The sequence below is a fragment of the Pristiophorus japonicus genome, chromosome 20 (assembly GCF_044704955.1).
Source record: "Pristiophorus japonicus isolate sPriJap1 chromosome 20, sPriJap1.hap1, whole genome shotgun sequence".
NCBI lineage: Eukaryota > Metazoa > Chordata > Chondrichthyes > Pristiophoridae > Pristiophorus > Pristiophorus japonicus.
In genome coordinates, this window is record NC_091996.1 from 93,883,702 (window position 1) to 93,905,968 (window position 22,267).

The 22,267-nt window shown below is 51.4% G+C and overlaps 2 protein-coding genes across 3 annotated transcripts in view; one reads left to right on the plus strand and one right to left on the minus strand.

Moving 5' to 3' along the window:
• Nucleotides 1-679: 679 nt before the first annotated feature.
• LOC139232834 (probable G-protein coupled receptor 148) lies at nucleotides 680-1,798 on the minus strand. The gene has a single exon (XM_070863327.1). It carries the CDS (start codon nucleotides 1,730-1,732, stop codon nucleotides 680-682), a length of 1,053 nt encoding a protein of 350 aa, XP_070719428.1. The 5' UTR covers nucleotides 1,733-1,798.
• Nucleotides 1,799-15,850: 14,052 nt separating this feature from the next.
• The window catches only part of LOC139232700 (solute carrier family 35 member G3-like), a 261,262-nt gene continuing 254,845 nt past the window's right edge, over nucleotides 15,851-22,267 (plus strand). The window contains exons 1-4 of one of the 2 annotated variants that reach the window (XM_070863179.1): nucleotides 15,851-16,023; nucleotides 18,341-18,468; nucleotides 19,871-20,015; nucleotides 20,885-22,138. In XM_070863179.1, the coding sequence (XP_070719280.1) occupies nucleotides 18,379-18,468; nucleotides 19,871-20,015; nucleotides 20,885-22,029 (1,380 nt within the window). In that variant the 5' untranslated portion in view covers nucleotides 15,851-16,023; nucleotides 18,341-18,378 and the 3' untranslated portion in view covers nucleotides 22,030-22,138. Of the gene's footprint in view, nucleotides 16,024-18,340; nucleotides 18,469-19,870; nucleotides 20,016-20,884; nucleotides 22,139-22,267 lie in introns of those variants that run through there. The other variant, XM_070863178.1, reaches the window with a different exon arrangement.

The window sequence follows — 22,267 nt, forward strand, 5'->3', positions numbered from 1 at the left end:
ACTTGTCGTCATTGCACAATTCTTCCCTGGAATCCAACGGTTTCCAACAGCAGTATTAGTTTTCACATTTTGCCTTGAGGCGGGGTTTTGGGTATATTTTAGGCCGGGTGAGACCCAGTGTTTATTTTCAGCTTTGCCTAAGCATTGACATAATGCCCCATATTATCTCACCATGTCCCTCAGCACAGCTGGTCCCCAAACTCACAGCTTTCTCCCTGTAACCATGCCCGGTTTCCCAATCCAACGTTTCCCGAGCGGAAAACCGAACTGTCTCGTTCAGATTTGTAAATCCTTATTCCATTTCCTCCAAGGGTTTTCATTTTCTTTCGAAAGGTCAAAATCTTACGGCACAGAAGGGGGCCATTCGGCCCATTGTGCCTGTTCCGGCTCTTCTGCAAGAGATGTAGTTAAAGTGTTTTTTTCCCCCACCAATCTCCTTGCTGGACTGTATTTCCTGTATTTGGGGAAGTGTTTGAGCCAAGAGTTAAGGGAACAATTTGAGGTTTGGGGAGGTGAGGCAGAGGGGGTTTCAAAAACAAACTGTCATCAAGATTCAGTCACGGCGTTTACTCACAGCGAGCGAAAAAATCCAGCAGGCCGAGTAGGTGCCGATCAGGCCAAGGGTCGGTGAGAGGTGCTCGAGCCCCCAGTAAATCCCAAAGCACACCCAGCAAGGAGTTCAGTTAGATGGGGTCACAGCGTGCTGGTTCCCGTGTTCCCCCTCGCTCACCAGGCTGTGTCCCTCGGGGCCGGCGTAGTCGCCCTGCGGCGGCACAGCGCTGGCCTTGGTGGGCAGGAGCAGGGTGGTGCGCACCAGCCACTCCAGGGCGCCCTTGAAGTCCCAGAGGAAGCAGGGGAACCGGCGCGAGGTCGTCTCCCACAGCTCCTCCTTGCGCAGCCCGTAGACCACAGGGCTGACGCACTGGGCCAGGCTGAAGAAGGCGAAGTTGAGCACCTCGAACAGGGCCTTGGTGCCCTGCTCCAACCTGCCACCCCGGGCCACCAGCTGCAGCACGAAGTTGATGAAGGTGGGCACGATGTAGACAGCCAGCTGAGCGCCGTGCATCAGGATGGTGCTGCGCGCCCGCTTGTTGCGCCGGTTCAACACGCCAATGCGCCGCCCCTCCGCCAGGATCTTGGCATAGCTGTAGAGGATGAGCACGGTGCAGAGGCAGATGAGCAGGATCTTGGAGGTCTGCTTGGTCTGGTAGTCGGTGCGCAGGTTGGCAGCCGAGCAGCGCTGGCTGCGGCCCCGTCGGGTCTCCAGCCCCACCTGCTGGAACACCAGCACCAGCGGGATCAGGGAGGACACCAGCCAGGTCAGCAGGCCCAGCAGCCAGACCTTGCGGCCGGTGCACTGGGAGCTGTACTTGAGCGGGTGGCAGATGGCCAGGTAGCGGTCGACGGCCATGGCGGTCAGGGTCAGCAGGATGGCGGAGCCACTGGTCATCAGCGCCAGCAGGAGGGCGAGGCAGGAGGAGGCCGACATGGCCACCCCCAGGTAGATGAGCAGGTAGAAGGTGCTGCTGAGGCCGAAGTAGACCAGGCCGGCGAGTAGCAGGTGGAAGAGCAGCACGAAGCGAGCCTGGGAGCGCAGCCGGTCCTCGCTCAGGATAGTGAAGTCGATAACCAGGTTGAAGAAGGCCAGGAGGACAAAGGAGGTGACGGAGGCGAAGACACGGACTTCGATCAGCATCTCCTCCGCTGCGGTGCCATTCCCCGAGTCGTTCATCCTCTAGCCCGGCTCAGATACGTTCCGGAGTCTCCTTCAACATAACAGTGACGGACTCCCGGAGATTGGAACTCCCTCCAAACTCAAACAAGCCTCTCCTTCCCCTGCTGCCTGTCTGCTAACCGAGCTTTTTCTCTCACACACACACACGATGTTTCCGCTCTCTGCTTAACCACAATGCAGCAAGTTCAAGACTTTAGAAATTAACTCTTTCACCGACTCACCAGCACACCGTGTGGCTTGTTTCCCAAAGAAAAAAAACTTGCATTTATATAGCGCCTTTCACGACCACCGGACGCCCAAAAGCGCTTTACAGCCAATTAAGTACTTTTTGAAGTGTAGTTATTGTTGTAATGTGGGAAACGCGGCAGCCAATTTGTGCACAGCAAGCTCCCACAAACAGCAATGTGATAATGACCCAGATAATATGTTTTTTTGTTCTATTGATTGAAGGATAAATATTGGCCCCAGGACACTGGGGATAACTTCCGTGCTCTTCTTCCAAATAGTGCCATGGATCTTTTACATCTAGTTGAGAGGGCAGACGGGGCCTCGGTTTAACGTCTCATCTGAAAAATGGCACCTCTAACAGTTTTAACTAATTTACTGGAATTCTTTGAGGAAATAATGAGCATGGTGGATAGAGGTGTACCGATGGATGTGGTGTATTTAGATTTCCAAAAGGCATTCGATGAGGTGCCACACAAAAGGTTACTGCAGAAGATAAAGGTACGCGGAGTCAGAGGAAATGTATTAGCATGTATAGAGAATTGGCTGGCTAACAGAAAGCAGAGAGTCGGGATAAATGGGTCCATTTCGGTTTGGAAACCGGTGGTTAGTGGTGTGCCACAGGGATCGGTGCTGGGACCACAACTGTTTACAATATACATAGATGACCTGGAAGAGGGGACAGAGTGTAGTGTAACAAAATTTGCAGATGACACAAAGATTAGTGGGAAAGCGGGTTGTGTAGAGGACACAGAGAGGCTGCAAAGAGATTTAGATAGGTTAAGCGAATGGGCTAAGGTTTGGCAGATGGAATACAATGTCAGAAAATGTAAGGTCATCCACCTTGGAAAAAAAAACAGTAATAGGGAATATTATTTGAATGGGGAGAAATTACAACATGCTGCGGTGCAGAGGGTCCTGGGGATCCTTGTGCATGAAACTCTTTTAGAGTCCTTGTGCATGAATCCCAAAATGTTAGTTTGCAGGTGCAGCAGGTAATCAGGAAGGCGAATGGAATGTTGGCCTTCATTGCGAGAGGGATGGAGTACAAAAGCGGGGAGGTCCTGCTGCAACTGTACAGGGTATTGGTGAGGCTGCACCTGGAGTACTGCGTGTAGTTTTGGTCACCTTACTTAAGGAAGGATATACTAGCTTTGGAGGGGGTACAGAGACGATTCACTAGGCTGATTCCGGAGATGAGGAAGTTACCTTATGATGATAGATTGAGTAGACTGGGTCTTTACTCGTTGGAGTTCAGAAGGATGAGGGGTGATCTTATAGAAACATTTAAAATAATGAAAGGGATAGACAAGATAGAGGCAGAGAGGTTGTTTCCACTGGTCGGGGAGACTAGATCTAGGGGGCACAGCCTCAAAATACAGGGGAGCCAATTTAAAACCAAGTTGAGAAGGAATTTCTTCTCCCAGAGGGTTGTGAATCTGTGGAATTCTCTGCCCAGGGAAGCAGTTGAGGCTAGCTCATTGAATGTATTCAAATCACAGATAGATAGATTTTTAACCAATAAGGGAATTAAGGGTTATGGGGAGCGGGCGGGTAAGTGGAGCTGAGTCCACGGCCAGATCAGCCATGATCTTGTTGAGTGGCGGAGCAGGCTCGAGGGGCTTGATGGCCTACTCCTGTTCCTAATTCTTATGTTCAGTCCTGCCCCTCCGACAGTGCGGCACTCCCTCAGTACCGCCCCTCCAATAGTGCGGCGCTCCCTCAGTACTGCCCCTCCGACAGTGCGGCGCTCCCTCAGTAGTACTGCCCCGACAGTGCAGCGCTCCCTCAGCATTGCCCCTCCGACAATGCGACGCTCCCTCAGTACTGCCCCTCCGACAATGCGACGCTCCCTCAGTACTGCCCCGACAGTGCGGTGCTCCCTCAGTACTGCCCCTCCAACAGTGCGGCGCTCCCTCAGTACTGCCCCTCTAACAGTGCGGCGCTCCCTCAGTACTGCCCCTCCAGTGCAGTACTGAGGGACAGTGCAGCGCTCCCTCAGTACTGCACTGAATTTTTGTGCCCAAGCTTCAAAAAGCTGCACCATTGATTTAATTCAGTTAGAGAGAGCTGGTGCAGTGGATCAGACACTGACTTTCGAATTTAATCTCAGACCAGAGACCCGGGAGGAAAGGAGCATTCACGCCTCTGAATCAGAAGGTCATGAGTTCAAGCCCCACTCCAGAGACTTGAGCCCTATAATCCAGGCCAACACTCCCAGTGCCAGTACTGAGAGAGCGGCGCACTGTCGGAGGGGCAGTATTGAGGGAGCGCCGCACTGTCGGAGGGGCAGTACTGAGGGAGTGCTGCACCGTCCGAGGTGCCGTTTTTCGGATGAGACGTTAAACCGAGGTCCCGTCTGCCCTCTCAGTGGGACGTAAAAGATCCCACGGCACTATTGCGAAGAAGCGCAGGGGTGTTCTTCCCGGTGTCCTGGGGCCAATATTTATCCCTTAACCAACATCACTAAAAACTGATGATCTGCTCTTTATCTCATTGCTGTTTGTGGGTGCTTGCTGTGCGCTAATTGGCTGTTGCGTTTCCTACAATGGTGATCACATTTCAAAAATAGTACTTCATTGGTCATAAAGCGCTTCGGCATGTCCAGTGGTTGTGAATGGTGCTATATAAATGCAAGCATTTCAAATCATTTCTTGTTTTAATCTGGTGCACTCCAACCCGAAGCACGTCTTAAACCGTGTCAAGGCGATGAATCAGATCGAGACTGCACTGTGGGCAGAGGGACCTGGAAAATGCGTAATCTGAATCAAACAGGTTGTTAGCGTGAATTTAGAATCGGCTTGGGCCGAGATACCCACCCACCCCTTTTGTGCAGATTGCATCTGCAGATTCGAGGTTTCTTTGTTAAAAGTTGTGACTTGACAGTATCAAAGCCTTACGGAGGCAACTGTGGAGAAAGCTACATTTCCCTTCGCAATCCCAGCCCCAGTTTCTCGAGCTACACCAAGCACCGCGAGGCAGATTGCAGAAGGATCTCAGCTTTTCCATCGCAGCTTATCAGAGATGTCTGACTTGGTGGCCGAGTATTGTGAGCATTTTTATTTAGACTGTTATTAACAGTTCTCTGTCCTCAGGTACTGTCACTATCTCCCTCAAATCTGCCGTCATCACCCCCTTCTCAAAATCACAACCCTCGATCCCTCTGTCCTTGCAAACTACCGCCCCATCTCCAACCTCTCTTTCCTCTACAAAGTCCTTGCACTTGATGTCGCCTCCCAAATCCGTGCCGGTCTTTCCCGCAATTCCCTGTTTGAATCCCAATCCAGTTTCCGCCCCTGCCACAGTACCGAAACGGCCCTCATCAAAGTCACAAATGACATCCTTTGTGACTGGCAAACTATCCCTCCTCGTCCTTCTAGATCTGTCGGCACCCTTTGACACAGTTGACCACTCCATCCTCCTCCAATGCCTCTCCACCATCGTCCAGCTGGGTGGGACTGCACTCACCGGGTTCCAGTCTTATCTGCCCCTCTGACAGTGCAGCGCTCCCTCAGTACCGCCCCGCCAACAGTGCGGTGCTCTCTCAGTACCGCCCCTCCGACAATGCGGCGCTCCCTCAGCACTGCCCCTCCGACAGTGCGGCACTCCCTCAGTACTGCCCCTCCGTCAGCGCAGTGCGGCGCTCCCTCGGTATTGCCCCTCCGACAGTGTGGCACTCCCTCAGTACCGCCCCTCTGACAGTGCGGCGCTCCCTCAGTACTGCCCCATCAACAGTGCGGCGCTCCCTCAGCATTGCCCCTCCGACAGTGCGGTGCTCCCTCAGTACTGCCCCTCCGACAGTGCGGCGCTCCCTCAGCACTGCACCGGGAATATCAGCCTGGAATTTGTGCTTGGGTCTCTGGAGTGGGACTTGAATGACCTTCTGACTCAGAGACAAGAGTGCTGCCCACTGAGCCACGGCTGACAGAAACCTGGGTGTCCTGAGTGTAGACAGCACTCTCGCCCTTAGGACAAACCAATCTTGCAGTGAGGGCGGGTGCCTCAAACAGGCCGAGGCGAAGAGTCTGAGGCCTGTCTCGGGCATTTTTGTTGCCTTTACCAAGGAGGTGCACTTCTGGCTCGTAATGAGCAGCGCTTCCTGTCCGCCATGTTGAAGGCTTGGGGGTGGGTGTAGCGGCCATTAAAAAGGGCTCTGTCCGGTCTTCTTCTCGACAGTGTCGGTGTCTCTGGAAACCACCGGTTCCCATGGTATGGCCAACACCTTGTGGAAACCCCAGTATCTCTCTGCACCAAGCCATGTTCTATCTGACTTTGATGTGACTGAGAATGAGCGCTCAAGATGATCCAGTACTCAGTTGTCAGTTTGATGAGCGAAAAACTTCTGACAAAGAAAAATGTGGCTTCAAATTGCAATATTTTGCTGGGAGGGTGGGGGTAAGAGATCGGTTTTGAGCGATTCCGCAAGTACCGGATTACTGTCGATATGAGAAGTAGCACTGCAACGCATGAAGGTGCAAAGATGCAAAAACATTTCTTTGTGCTTTGCCCGATGGCCACCCGTTCTGGAAATGGGAATTGGTCCGTTTTCTCCGTCAACTCCTCCGGATATTCGCCCCGTCTCCTTCCTCATTTTGTGCAGAGAGAAGGCAGCAGCCACCTCCCCCACCTCGAAGGGTAGTGTGACGTAGGCACCTGTGAGTATGCTCACAGGTTTATTATTGTTGAAAGTTTAAATTGTCTATGTTTGTCGGTTTTAGTGCCCCCCGCCCCCCCGCCGCTCTTTTAGCCAGGGGGTACTTGTATAATTTGTGTTTTGGAGACCTCGGAAAAAAAGACAAGGGGGTACCTGAAAAGTTTTTGGAGTGTGCCCCCCCCACCTTTAATCAGGGGGCACTTGATTATTGATATATAACAAAATAGTTGTAGAGCTGGTGAGAGGGCCTCCTCATGGGACTGCTCCTGGGCCTGGCCAAGGTGGCCATTAACCGGTCCAGGCGGTTGTTCGGCCCGACTGCCTGCCTCTATTCCGCGGCTACGTTCGCACGAGGGTGTCCCTGGAGATGGAGCACACGGTGTCCACCGGTACGCTCATGGTCTTCCGCGAGAGGTGGGCGCCGGAGGGACTGGAATGCGTCATCACCCCTCGGGAACAGAATTTTAATTTGACCGTTTGAGGTTCACAAAGTTTTATTTGTTAATTTGTCGGTTCTAGTGTCCCTTTAATAAGTTGAATTAAAATAGCTGTTGCATTGTTAGTGGCTTAGCCAGTCACGTGATGTTCACAAGACTCAATAAAACTGCAGTCAGTTGACTAGGTCATCCACGATGAGGTATGCAGTTGTGAGCCTGGTGGATAGAAACATAGAAAATAGGTGCAGGAGCAGGCCATTCAGCCCTTCTAGCCTGCACCGCCATTCAATGAGTTCATGGCTGAACATGAAACTTCAGTACCCCATTCCTGCTTTCTCGCCATACCCCTTGATCCCCCGAGTAGTAAGAACTTCATCTAACTCCCTTTTGAATATATTTAGTGAATTGGCCTCAACTACTTTCTGTGGTAGAGAATTCCACAGGTTCACCACTCTCTGGGTGAAGAAGTTTCTCCTCATCTCGGTCCTAAATGGCTTACCCCTTATCCTTAGACTGTGACCCCTGGTTCTGGACTTCCCCAACATTGGGAACATTCTTCCTGCATCCAACCTGTCCAAACCCGTCAGAATTTTAAACGTTTCTATGAGGTCCCCTCTCACTCTTCTGAACTCCAGTGAATACAAGCCCAGTTGATCCAGTCTTTCTTGATAGGTCAGTCCCACCATCCCGGGAATCAGTCTGGTGAATCTTCGCTGCACTCCCTCAATAGCAAGAACGTCCTTCCTCAAGTTAGGAGACCAAAACTGTACGCAATACTCCAGGTGTGGCCTCACCAAGGCCCTATACAACTGTAGCAACACCTCCCTGCTCCTGTACTCAAATCCCCTCGCTATGAAGGCCAACATGCCATTTGCTTTCTTAACCGCCTGCTGTACCTGCATGCCAACCTTCAATGACTGATGTACCATGACACCCAGGTCTCGCTGCACCTTCCCCCTTCCTAATCTGTCACCATTCAGATAATAGTCTGTCTCTCTGTTTTTACCACCAAAGTGGATAACCTCACATTTATCCACATTATACTTCATCTGCCACGCATTTGCCCACTCACCTAACCTATCCAAGTCACTCTTCAGCCTCATAGCATCCTCCTCGCAGCTCACACTGCCACCCAACTTAGTGTCATCCGCAAATTTGGAGATACTACATTTAATCCCCTAACTGGTAATGTGTAGTGTGATTGTTAAATCTTTGATAATAAACTAACTAGCGATGTGCTGCTATGAATTCTTAAGCAAAGAACCCGTTACAGGCGGCAGGCGTATTCCAGTTCCCCTCCAAATCACACACGCACCATCCAATAAATCTAGGCTGGCATTCCAGTGCAGTACTAAGAGAGCGCTGCACTGTCGGAGGGACAGTACTGAGGGAGTGCTGCACCGTCGGAGGGGCAGTACTGAGGGAGCGGCGCATTGTCGGAAGGGCGGTACTGAGGGAGCGCTGCACTATCGGAGGGGCAGTACTGAGGGAGCGCTGCACTATCGGAGGGGCAGTACTGAGGGAGCGCCGCACTGTCGGTGGGGCAGTATTGAGGGAGCGCCGCACTGTCGGTGGGACAATGGAGGGAGCGCCGCACTGTCAGTGGGGCAGTACTAAGAGAGCGCTGCAGTGTCGGAGGGGCAGTACTGAGGGAGCGCCGCACCGTCGGAGGGGCAATACTAAGGGAGTGCTGCACTGTCGGAGAGGCAGTACTGAGGGAGTGTTGCAGTGTTGGAGGGGGAGTACTCAGGGAGCACTGCACTGTTCGAGGGGCAGTACTGAGGGAGTGCGGCACTGTCGGAGGGGCAGGACTGAGGGAGCGCCGCACTGTCGGAGGGGCAGTACTGAGGGAGTGCCGCACTGTCAGAGGCGCAGTACTGAGGGAGCACAGTACTGTCGGAGGGGCAGTACTGAGGGAGTGCCGCACTGTTGGAGGGGCAGTACTGAGGGAGCGCCGCACTGTCGGAGAGGCAGTACTGAGGGAGTGCCGCACTGTCGGAGGGTCAGTACTGAGGGAGTGCCGCACTGTCGGAAGTAGCAGTACTGAAGGAGCGCCGCATTGTCGGAGGGACAGTTCTGAGGGAGTGCCGCACTGTCGGAGGGACAGTACTAAGGGAGCACTGCACACTGACTACATTTCAAAAATAGGCTGTGAAGCACTTTGGGATGTGGTGAGGTTGTCAAATGCACATCCTTCTTTAAATTGGCAAAAAAAAATCGTATGATCTTGGTTGCAGTCTGGACATGCAGTCCGATATAATCTGATTTTAATATATCCGACAAATAGACAGAGACGTAAATAAAGTGCATATACTGAGTCAAGCCGTCAGGGGAGGAAAGGGAGAAATTAACACAAAAGATTATTCTCAAGTATTTGGTGATGCAATTTGGATGTGTGGAGAGTGGATTTGTAATTTGCCAATCTGATTGAGAACATTAATCCACAATACAGACCTTTGTACCACCATATTTAGAATCTTGCCGCTCATTTCTCAGAAGCTTTCCACCCCCTCGACAGTAATGACATTTCGAAAGAGCGAGATGGAAAGTGGTTTGAATTTTGGTTCTCGGTGCTGAAATGTATTTGCAAGAGGTGCTTACCAGTCAGTGCAGCCCTGCTATAAATGTGTTACATCACCTCATCCTGCTCCAGCAAAGACTCATTTTCAATTTCCCCTGTTTCCTCCCCTGTGGTGCTGCACGCAGTCTTTGCACTGGAAAAGGTGGCCTTAAAATGACTTGCATTTCTCCAGCACCTTTCATGACCATCGGACATCTCAAAGCGCTTTATAGCCAATGAAGTACTTTTGGAGTGTCGTCACTGTTGTAGTATGGGAAACGCGGCAGCCAATTTACGCACATTTCCCACAAACAGCAATGTGATAACGGCCCATATCATCTGTTTTAGTGATGTTAGTTGAGGGATAAATACTGGCCCCAGGACACCAGGGAGAACTCCCTTGCCCTTCTGTAAAATAGTGCCCTGGGATCTTTTACATCCACCTGAGAGGGCAGACGGGACCTCGGTTTAACATCTCTTCTGAAAGACGGCACCTCCAATAGTGCAGCACTCCCTCAGTACTGCCCCTCCGACAGTGCGGCGCTCCCTCAATACTGCTCCTCCAACACTGCGGCGTTCCCTCAGTACTTCCCTTCTGACAGTGCGACACTCCCTCAGTACTGCCCTCCGACAGTGCAGCGCTCCCTCAGTACTGCCCCGCCGACAATGCGGCGCTCCCTCAGTACTGCCCCTCTGACAGTGCGGCACTCCCTCAGTACTGCCCCTCCAACAGTGCACCGCTCCCTCAGTACTGCCCCTCTGACAGTGCGGCACTCCCTCAATACTGCCCCTCCGATGGTGCAGCACTCACTCAGTACTGCCCCTCCGACAGTGCAGCGCTCCCTCAGTACTGTAGGTTACGGCACTTCAAGTGCATATCCAAGTACTTTTTAAATGTGGTGAGGGTTTCTACCTCTGCCACCCTTTCAGGCAGTGAGTTCCAGAACCCCATCAAGAAATTCCCCTTCAAATCCCCTCTAAACTTCTCCCCAATTACTTTAAATCTATGCCCCCTGGTTATTGATCTCTCTGCTAAAGGAAAAAGGTCCTTCCTATCCGCTCAATCTAGGCCCGTCATCATTTTATACACCTCAATCAGGTATCCCCTCTGCCTCCTCTGTTCCAAAGAAAACAAGTCCAGACTATCCAATCTTTCCTCAGAGCTAAAATTCTCCAGTCCAGGCAACATCCTGGTAAATCTCCTCTGTACCCTCTCCAGTGCAATCACATCTTTCCTGTAATGTGGTGACATTAATTAGTTCTGTTGTGTCCAATCTGTTAGTGCCGATTCTGTTCAAGCCCCACTGTTCTGGAATCCACCAGTGTAAAATTAGACGGGTTGGGTGAGGTTTCGTAAACACAGCGGGACATTTTGGGGGAATTTCTCCAAATCTGTGAGACTCCCTTTCCCACCACAACTCTCTCGAAATGCGGAGGGGTCTATTCCTATTTTATTTTCCCAAGCCCTTGGCTTGACCCTGTGCAGATAGTCTCTCATTAACTTACAGCGGACATTCAGGCTGGAGTTAGCAGGGAATGGAAAACAAGATGCTGGTGATTGAGAGCATCCTTGCAGTGAAGGGCATTCCAATATCTGTAAGCAAACATGTAACTTTGATGAAATGTTGGAAGTCGGTGAGTGGAGATGTCACAGCTTGTGGTGGCTGGTGTGCAACGGCCACCCCACGTTAAAAGAATCCATGCACAGGCATCTTCCACCCTTCAGTATGTAGTTCGGGACCTAGAATGTCAGATCCCTCATTGAAACACCTGTGAACTCATCCCTTTTCGGTGTGGAAGCGGGTCATCCTCGATACAAGGGACTGCCTAATACTATACCCAGCTTGCACCACATGGCGATATTTTTGTACCCGAGCAGCTCTGCCTTGTCTGGTAATTAGATGATGTGCTATTTTATAATGAAAGGAGTATTATACAACGTGAAATACAAAGTATTGCTCAGTGGGCAGCACTCTCTCCTCTGAGTCAGAAGCTCATGGGGTCAAGTCCCACACCAGAGACTCGAGCACAAAATCTAGGCTGACACTCCCAGTGCAGTACTGAGGGAGCGCCGCACTGTCGGAGGGGCAGTACTGAGAGAGCGCCGCACTGTCGGAGGGGCAGTGCTGAGGGAACATTGCACTGTCAGAGGTACCGTATTTCGGATGAGATGTTAAACCGGGGCTCCGTCTGCCCGCTAAGGTGGATGTAAAAGATCTCACTATTTCGAAGAAGAGCAGGGGAGTTATCCCCGGTGTCCTGGGGTCAATATTTATCCCTCAATCAACATAACAAAAAAACAGATTAACTGGGTCATTATCGCATTGCTGTTTGTGGGAGCTTGCTGTGCACAAATTGGCTGCCGCATTTCCCACATTATAGCAGTGACTACACTCCAAAAAGTACTGTGAAGCAAGTAGAGATGTCGGGCGAACTCGAAAGGCCATATAGAAATCCAAGTCGGTCATTTATTCTCTCCTAAAATAACTCTTCGACCAAGCTTTTGGTCACCTGCCCTAATATCTCTGTGGCTCAGTGTAAAATGTTGTTTAATAATTGCTCCTGTGAAGCACCTTGGGACGTTTTACTATGTTAATGGCGCTGTATAAATGCAAGTTGTTGCTGTAGTATAGTGAACGGAACTATTTATGGCCGCTCAGGGGAGCTTCAACACCCTGTGGCTCACTGAGGCCACCCTGTGGGTGCACTCCAGAAATGCAGCATTGCACCCACACAGGATTTGGCTGCAATCGTGTTACAGGCAAATGTAAACTGATCTTAACGGGGTGCACTAGGGTGGGGGAGCTACAACTGGCCGTGAGAGGGGGGGAAAGCAGCCACAAAGCTTGCTCCTGATCGCTATGGAAAGTGTGCATAGGTGGAAAGTTGGGCGAGGATGATAACAGCGCGATTCTGCACGGTAGAATTGCTTGCCAACATCCCTCCGCTCGTAGAATGGGCAGTTGTACAAAGTTCTGAAGGCTGCGAGCATTCATGGAGGGGCACTCCAGCAAACAGTAAGAGACAGTAAGACAACTGCACACTCAAAGTGACACCGAGAGATTGAGTAGACTGGGCCTATACTCTCGAGAGTTTAGAAGAATGAGAGGTGATCTTGTGGATATCTGAACGGAATATATGGAATTAAGGACAGTAAAGTAAACGGGATATATGAAAATGTATAAGCCATGGAAGAATAGCTGGGAGAATGTCAGATTGCAAATAGTGCAACATCAGCATAGCTAACAGTCTTTCTCAAGGTTTCAAGTCACTAAATCCTGCCAATAACATCTAATTGTAACATGAAATAAATCTGCAGAATTGCAAGGTCTCAGTTAATAGTCACACCACTAGATTGAAACATTTAGAGGCAATACTTGAGCTTTCAAGAAAAAACATCTCATATAGATTGACTAATGAGTGACTGAGTTAGACTGTCAATCCAATTGTATTTTGTTATCTGATTTCAAAACTGTATAACTGTTGACGCTTTACGATGTAACTTCACCTATCCGTAGGGAGTGTGTACGCTCTATCCAGAGGGTATATCTTCTGTCTGATAGGTCTTACTGGCCGGTAATAAAGACTGCTTTGTTCAAAGCACAAGAGGTATTCGACTCAGTAATTTTACTGAACCAGATTGAGGTAAAAGAATCCAGGAATTTACAATCTCATTGAAACATACAAAATTCTTACAGGGCTTGACAGGGTAGCTGCAGGGAGGATGTTTCCCCCGGGCTGGAGTCGAGAACCAGAGGTCACAGTCTCAGGATAAGGGGTCAGCCATTTAGGACGGAGATGAGGAGGAATTTCTTCACTCAGAGGGTGGTGAATCTTTGGAATTCTCTGCCCCAGAGGGCTGTGGAGGCTCAGTCGTTGAGTATATTCAAGGCTGAGGTAGATAGATTTTTGGATATTAAGGGAATCGAGGGATACGGGGATTGGGCGGGAAAGTGGAGTTTAGGTCGAAGATCAGCCATGATCTCATTGAATGGCGTAACAGGCTCGAGGGGCCGAATGGCCGACTCCTGTTCCTAATTCTTATGTTCTCATTTACAGCACAGAAAGAGGCCATTGGGCCCCACCGCTCCGTGCCGGTGTTTATGCTCCTCACCAGCTCCCTCCCACCCCTCTTCATCTCACCCCATCACCATATCCTTCTATTCCTTTCTCCCTCATGTGTTTATCTAGCTTCCCCTGAAATGCATTGACACTATTCATCTCAACCACTCCCTGTGGCAGCGAGTTCCACATTCCCACCGCTCTCTGGGTGAAGAAGTTTCTCCTGAATTCCCCATTGGGTTTATTAGCAAAAGAACTAGAAGGGGAGATCAGAAGGCATTTTATTATTCATGCAGCGAGTTGTTGTGATCGGGAACGCGCTGCCTGAAAGGGCGGTGGAAGCAGATTCAATAGTAACTTTCAAACAGGGGAATTGGATAAATACTAAATTTACACCGGGCTATGGGAAAAGATCAGGGGGAGCCGGACTGATTGGATCGCTCCTTCATAAAGCACAGGCACAATGCACCAAATGCCTCCTTGTGTGCTGCAAACCTGTGTCAGCCCTTTGTGTAGTAAATTGTGCTGTGCAGTAGGAAAACTGTGTGACCTATGTGAACGTTACTTTTGTTAATCAAGTTTTTAATTGCTTCAAAGCTATGCTGCACAGCAGTATTTAGAGAATAAGTGCCTTTGCCCCTTTACTATTATAACATCCTCCAGATGCGCTGTAGTTTGTCTGCCAGATGCACTGACCAATTGTGGGTAGAGGATTGCAACTCTCACTTTTCTCCATTTCCCTCCCTCCCTCCCTCCCGGCAAAATCTTTTCCCAAGGTCCCACACTTGAGATTAGGAGGTAAATTCTGGCTTCCTGGTTGAGAATTGGAACTGTTCTCATCCTAGCTAATCCGGTGCACCACTGATGGAGTGCTGACCTGTCGGAGGTACCGATGAGAAGTTGTGAGTCGCGGGCCGGCCCGACCCGTGTGAGAACACCACCGCAGGTCGGGGCTATAAATAGAGCTGGAGCGCTGGGCCCTGGAACATTGTGGGCGAAGGTGCGGTACGGGGTACGGGGCCCAGGGGCGATATGTGTGCGCACTAGGTCCGTGCAGCACAGCTGGTCTCCAGCCATCCTGGTCCAACCCTTGCCACTGGACCAAGACCTAGCTCTGTCAAGCCCGTGTGGTGGCTGGTGTGCAACGGCCACCCCACGTTAAAAAAATCCATGCACAGGCATCTTCCACCCCCTCAACTGGAGTTCAGCACTGGAACATCGGGTCCTTCATCGAAACATCTGTGAACTCATGTGGAAGCAAGTCATCCTCGTTCGAGGGACCGCCTATTATGATGATGGGATGAGCGACTCTCTCTCTCGCTTCTGAGTCAGAAGGTTATGGGTTCAAGTCCCACTCCAGGGACTTGAGCACAAATAAAATCTAAGTCGACACAGTGTAGTACTGAGGGAGTGCCGCACTGTCGGAGGGGCAGTACTGAGGGAGAGCCGCACTGTCGGAGGGGCAGTAATGAGGGAGAGCCGCACTGTCGGAGGGGCAGTACTGAGGGAGCGCCGCACTGTCGGAGGGGCAGTACTGAGGGAGCGCCGCACTGTCGGAGGGGCAGTACTGAGGGAGAGCCGCACTGTCGGAGGGGCAGTAATGAGGGAGAGCCGCACTGTCGGAGGGGCAGTACTGAGGGAGCGCCGCACTGTCGGAGGGGCAGTACTGAGGGAGCGCCGCACTGTCGGAGGGGCGGTACTGAGGGGGCGCCGCACTGTCAGAGGGTCGGTACTGAGGGAACGCCGCACTGTCGGAGGGGCGGTACTGAGGGAGCGCCGCACTGTCGGAGGGGCGGTAATGAGGGAGAGCCGCACTGTCGGAGGGTCGGTACTGAGGGAGCGCCGCACTGTCGGAGGGACGGTGCTGAGGGAGCGCCGCACTGTCGGAGGGACGGTGCTGAGGGAGCGCCGCACTGTCGGAGGGGCGGAACAGAGGGAGGACATAAAAGATCTTCCGACACTATTCCTATTTTCTATGTTTCTCTCTCTCGCTCTCTGTCCTACCTCCCTCTCTCCCTGTCATCCGTGTCCAATGATGTCTGGCAGCCGAGCGGCGGGAGCGGGCACGCACTCTGTGTGTGGGGAGTGGGAGCGCGTACGGCCCGTTGGAAGCAGCGCTGAGCGTGCACGCTGACGCATTCGGGGCGGGCGCGCACGCCGCGCGGGAGTGCGGGAGGCAGCGCGCGGCAGGCAGTGAGCGGCGGCTGGGGAGAGCGCGAGAGCTGGGCGGCAGTTGGGGAGAGCGCGAGAGGCGGGCAGGCGGGCGGGAAGGGAGCTACCGTTGTCCCGCCACTCACTGCCCGCCCCAGGCCCGCACTTTTAAAGTTTTTCTTTTACCTCAGAATTTTGTGTAAGCATCAAATCTTGTGAAACAATAATTAATGTTTCTTCTTCCTGCGCTCTTTCCAGATGTTTTGGCGACTGACGAATTTTGTTTTTTGGCAGCGACTGAGGATCCCGAAACCGTCAAATCGCGGTGCGCACAGCAAGAGTCCGCTCGGCCCACCGTGGCTCCCCTCCTCGCCAGCCAATGGGTTGCGCTGCGAATATCGGGACAGGGCGAAGCTGTCGCCTTCGGTCCCCCTCCCCTGGCCGGTCGCCATCTCCGAACCCTCCCCCGCCAGTTGCCACCCCCCCATCGCTTCCCGTCGCCCTCTCCGTCTCCCCCTCCCCCGCTGGTCGCCGTCTCCATCCCGCTCGCCGAGGCTCACGGACCGCCCGCCACCTTGGCCGTTCTGCGCGACCCCCCACGTGACCACACGACCCCCACACCGAACCCGCCGCTCCATCGCCAAGACCGCCCACCTCCGCAACATCATAAGGAATAGGAGCCCCTCGCGCCTTCTCCACCATTCAACAAAGATCGCGGCTGATCTTCTACCTCAACTCCACTTTCCCGCCCGATCCCTGGATAGTAAGGTCCATTGTTACGGAAGGTGTAGTGGGTCATTTGGAAAATCATAATGCAGTCAAGCAGAGTTAGCATGGTTTTATGAAAGGGAAATCATGTTCGACAAATTTGCTGGAATTCTTTGAGGATGTAAGGAGCAGGTTGGATAAGGGGGAACTAGTGGATGTGGTACATTTGGATTTCCAGAAGGCATTTGATAACATGCCACGTAAAAGGTTCCTGCACAAGATAAGAGCTCATGGAGCTGGGATAATATATTAGCGTGGATAGAGGATTGGCTAACTAACAGAAAACAGAGTCAGGATAAATGGGTCATTTTCCGGCTGGCAATCAGTAACTAGTGGGGTGCCGCAGGGATCAGTGCTGGGACCCCAACTATTTACAATCTATATTAATGTCTTGGATGACGAGACTGAGTGTAATGTAGCCAAGTTTGCTAATACAAAGATAGGTGGGAAAGCAAGTATTGAAGAGGACACAAAGATTCTGCAAAGGGATTAAGGGAGTGGGCAAAGATTTGGCAGTTAAGGTATAAAGTGGGAAAATGTGAGGTTATCCACTTTAATAGGAAGAATAAAAAAGCAAATTATTATTTAAATGGGGAGAGACTACAAAATGCGGTACAGAGGGATCTGGGGGTCCTTGTACATGAAACACAAGAAGTTAGTATGCAGGTACAGCAAGTGATCAGGAAGGCAAATGGAATGTTGGCCTTTATTGCAAGGGGGATAGAGTATAAAAGCAGAGAAGTCCTGCTACAGCTGTACAGGGTATTGGTGAGACCACACCTGGAGTACTGTGTACAGTTTTGGTCTCCTTATTTAAGAAAGGATATACAGGTTGAACTGGGGAGTCTAGAACCAGGGGTCACAGTCTCAGAATAAAGGGTCGGCCATTTAGGACTGAGAGAAGGAGAAATTTCTTCACTCGGTGTGGTGAATCTTTGGAATTCTTTATCCCAGAGGGCTGTGGAGACTGAAATCGACAAATCAATAGATTTTTGAATATTAAGGGATATGGGGATAGTGCAGGCAAGCGGGGTTGAGGTCGAAGATTATCGGAGCAGGCTCAAGGGGCAAAATGGCCTACTGCTCCTAATTCTTATGTTCTAATCACCCCCTGTGCTCGCTGGTCTACATTGGCTCCTGATTCTCATTCTTGTGTTCAAATCCCTCCATGGCCCTCTCCCTTCCCTCTCTATCTCTGTAACCTCCTCCTGCCCCTACAACCCCGTGAGATCTCTGCGTTCCTCCAATTCTGACCTCTTGCACATCCCCCGATTTCCATCGCTCCACCATTGGCGGTCGTGCCTTCTGCTGCCTGGGCTCCGAGCTCTGGAACTCCCTCCCTAAACCTCTTCTCTCCCCTCCTTTGAGATCCCACGGCCACTATTTCGCTAAGTTATCCCCGGTGTCTTGGGGCCAATATTTATTCCTCAACCAACATCACTAAAAAAAAAACAGATTATCTGCTCATTATCACATTTGTGGGAGCTTGCTGTGCGCAAATAGGCGGCCACGTTTCCTGCATTACAACAGTGACTACACTTCAAAAAATAGATTGTAAAGCGCTTTGGGACATCCTGAGGTGGTGAAAGGCGCTGTCGAAATGCAAGTCTTTATAGTTGAATAGGCTGTTGATGCTCACGATGTAGGGCATGTGCTCAGAATCGATGTCTTTGGGGAAGGAAGTATTAGCGCATAAGCAAGTCATTGCACGGGTGTAAGCGTATTGTCTTATTTGTGATTTTTCTTAGAGTGCCCATTGATAACACTAATCACCCTACTCCTGACAATGAAACATAAGAAGAAACTTGCAAACCACAAGGTGGAGGAGTGTGGGATTTGGTTGGACACAGCGGTGCTAAAGAGGAGGAAAATGGAGGTTCGTATTCTTGGGACTGGTTTAGCTTGTTTTAAAAACTCCATAACCCAAGACTAGTTTTTCTCCCCTCCGCCCTGAAGGCACTGACTCTTGCTGGAGTGCAGTTTCACAAGCTCTGGTCACCCTCTTATATTTTGTTTGAGTGACCATTCTTCATGACAATCCCCAGCAGTGACCAGCAAGAGAATGGTTGTCGTCCTGTTCACCCATCACACCCCCACCCCACCCCCACCTGTGCTCGCTGACCTACATTGGCTCCCGGTCCGGCAACGCCTCTATTTCAATATTCTCATTCTTGTGTTCATATCCCTCCACGGCCTCGCCCCTGACTTTCACTAATCTCCTCCGAGATCTCTGCGTGCCTCCAATTCTGGCCTCTTGCGCATCCCCCGATTTCCATTGCTCCACCATCGGCAGCCGTGCCTTCAGCTGCCTGGGCCCCAAGCTCTGGAATTCTCTCCCTTAACCTCTCCACCTCTCTCCCCTCCTTTAAGACACTCCTTAAAACCTACCTCTTTGACCAAGCTTTTGACCATCTGTCCCTAATATCTCCTTATGTAGCTCAGTGTCAAATTTATGTCTGATTACACTTCTGCATTGACACAAAATGGTAAATACAGCCCAAATTTGGAGTCTAGGCCCAACCTGGCATCTACTTACACCTTGTATAAGCCCCTTGTGATCTCGATTCATTTGGGGGGGCAATTTATTTCAAGTTTCTATGCGTTGTGAATTTGCATATAAAGATCAAATTGACGATTTCATTACAGAGAGTAAGCAGGAAATCTTCCTGCCTTATCCACCTGCTGTCTGCGCCTCTTCATAGAATCATAGAAACTTAAAGCACACAAGGAGGCCATTCGGCCCGCCGTGCCTGTAGTGGCTCTTTGAGCGGTGGTTAGACTCTCACTTGTTGGAGATGGCACTTGTGTGGCACCGATGTTACTTGCCACTTAGCAGCCCAAGCCTGAATGTTGTCCAGGTCTGCACGTGGGCACGGACTGCTCCATTATCTGGGGAGTTGCAAATGGCACTGAACACTGCAATCATCAGCAAACATCCCCACTTCTGACCTTATGATGGAGGGAAGGTCATTGATGAAGCAGCGATGTCCTGGGGCTGTGATGATTGACCTCCAACCATCTTCCCTTGTGCTCGGTATGACTCCAGCCAGTGGAGAGTTTTCCCCCTGATTCCCATTGACTTCAGTTTTACCAGGGTTCCTTGATGCCACACTCGGTCAGATGCAGCCTTGAAGTCGAGGGCAGTCATGCTCACGTCCACAATACCCCAGCTGGCACCTTACCGCTGATGTGAAACATTCTCTCATTGACTATTGCTTTCAATCCATGCCGGTGAAAATGTTTTTCCGAACCTTGATTTTTGAAAACTTTCTTTTCAGCCCCGTCCCATTTCGAAGCTGCTCAACCCTCTGTCCCGAAGCAAGTACAGCGTTGAAGTGGCTCTCAACTTCACACAGACGAGGGTTCCTCAACCGTGCGTCATACAGACAACCGTCCCTTCCTTCTTCTTCCCACAGTCCAAAGGTACAGCAGCTTTCCTTCATTCTGAGTCATTTACACAGCCGCGGAACAACATTCATTCATGCTGCATCCAGAAATGCTGAGGTGGAGGAGCTGTCTTTAACCTGACCAGTGTCTCTCAGGCCACCAAGTCTACTCTGTGTGGGGAAAGTAATCCGATCGACGGTTAAGGGGTGATCTAATTAATTTATTAGATCACCCTTTATCACAGAATCTCACAGCCCAGGAGGAGGCCATTCGGCCCATCGAGCCTGTGCCGGATCCAATCAGTCCCACTCCCCCTGCTCATTCCCCACAGCCCGGTGAATGTTTCCCCTTCAGGTATTTATCCAATTCCCGGTTTGAAAGTTATTATTGAATCTGCTCCCACCGCCCTTTCAGGCAGCACGTTCCCGATCACAATAACTCGCTGCGTAAAAACATTCTCCCCATCTCCCCCTCTGGTTCCATCGCTGATTATCGTCAATCTGTGTCCCCCTGGTTACCCACCCTCCTGCCCCGGGAACAGTCTCTCCTTATTTACTCCATCGAAACCCCTGATGATTTTGAACGTCTCTATTAAATCTCCTCTTAACTTCCTCTGCTCCAAGGAGGACAACCCCAGCTTCTTTAATCAATGATTTTTATATCATCGATTACAGATTTCAGGGGACACATGAGGGAGAAAGGAATTGAAGGATATGGTGATGGGGTGAGATGGAGAGGGGTGAGAGGAGGCTGGTGTGGACCATAAACACCGACACGGAGCGGTGGGGCCCAATGGCCTCTTTCTGTGCCGCACACTCGATGTCATTCTATTTTGTCACTTGATGGTGATCCGGCCATAATTGTTGTCCAACCCCAGTTTCTCTTTACCATTAATTTCTTCACAGGTAAGCCTGCGAACCTCCCACAGAAATCTACCCCGGGGGCAGTGGATGCTGCCTCACTTGTTTCTGGTAATAATGTCACTGAAGGGGAAACGCACAACGATCAGCCCGGGCTGATTGGCGACAAGGATTCCCGCGTAGACGGCTTTGGCCGCGGCCGCCTGGCGGGCCGAGGGGAGCGATCGGCAGCAACGAGGGGAGCGGCCGGCTGTAGCCAGGAGGAGAGAGGCCCTCCAGCTGGCACCAGGCGCGCCGACACTACGCCAGCATTGAACGATCAGAGACACCGGGCCTCAGAGCATGGGCGGCGTTTCCGCGGAGAAAGCAGGGCGGGTGACGGTACTGTTGCGCGCGAGCCGCCGCCCACGGGCAGCACCTCTCCCCACACACCCCCTGACCGCTTGCCCCAGCTGGATTTTACCCAGGATTCTCAGAGGAACCGCGTTATGTCACACAGGAAGTCGCCAAGCTCGCCTGCCCTGAATCGCTCCCCGGACCAGGGAACGCCCGGTGCGGGCACGAAGGCAGGCAAGTCGGAAATCCTGTGCACGGAGCGTTTCGGAGCTGGGTTAGACAGACATTTCGCCTCGACCCTGCGAGCCACAAATGGAGAGAGAGGGTCAACGGAAAGGAAGGTGATGCGTTCGCCCAGGAAACTAAACTCCGACTGGGGCGGAGGTCTGTTTGCAGAGGATAAGGAAAATGTCTTCTGGCCCATTCGTAAAGAGATGAATCTGAATCCAACGGCCTGGAAATGCTTCCTGCTGCCAGCGGGAACCTCCTCGCTTCCGCGGCGTTCGAATGCCCCCCGCCACGCTGAATCGCCGGCTTTCAAACGGTCAACAAAGCCCCGCGATGAGCAGAGCACGCTGTCGCTTTTATTCAGCCAAGATTCGCAGGGAAACCGGGTCATCTCCCACCGGCGCACGGATACTTCTTGCCCCCAGAACAGGAGACTCGCGCCCAGCCGCTGCACCAGTGCCATCGACGGGGGCTCCGGCTGCAGTCTCCCTCCGAATGCAAAGCTGCCTCTTCTCTGTGCATCGTCCAGCCTGCTGCAATCCAAATACGACAACACGTTCTCTCCACGAGCGGACTTACTCTTCACGCAAGATTCGGAAGGCAATGCAGTGATCAAACATGCTTAAAGATCAATAAATTGATTTTAGTTTAGTCGATTATTTTCTCCCCCTTGTCCTGAAGGCAAATTAACGAGATACAAAGGAATAAAGATTCTTTTAATTAAACACAAAAAAAGTCTGCTTAACTCCTATCATTTCACTTTTGCAGAAATCCAACCATACAGGCAATAGAGCAACCGCCTGCACTTCCTGCCGCCCACTTCTTTCACATCCACTCCGTCTTTGCACTCGGGATTAATGTGAC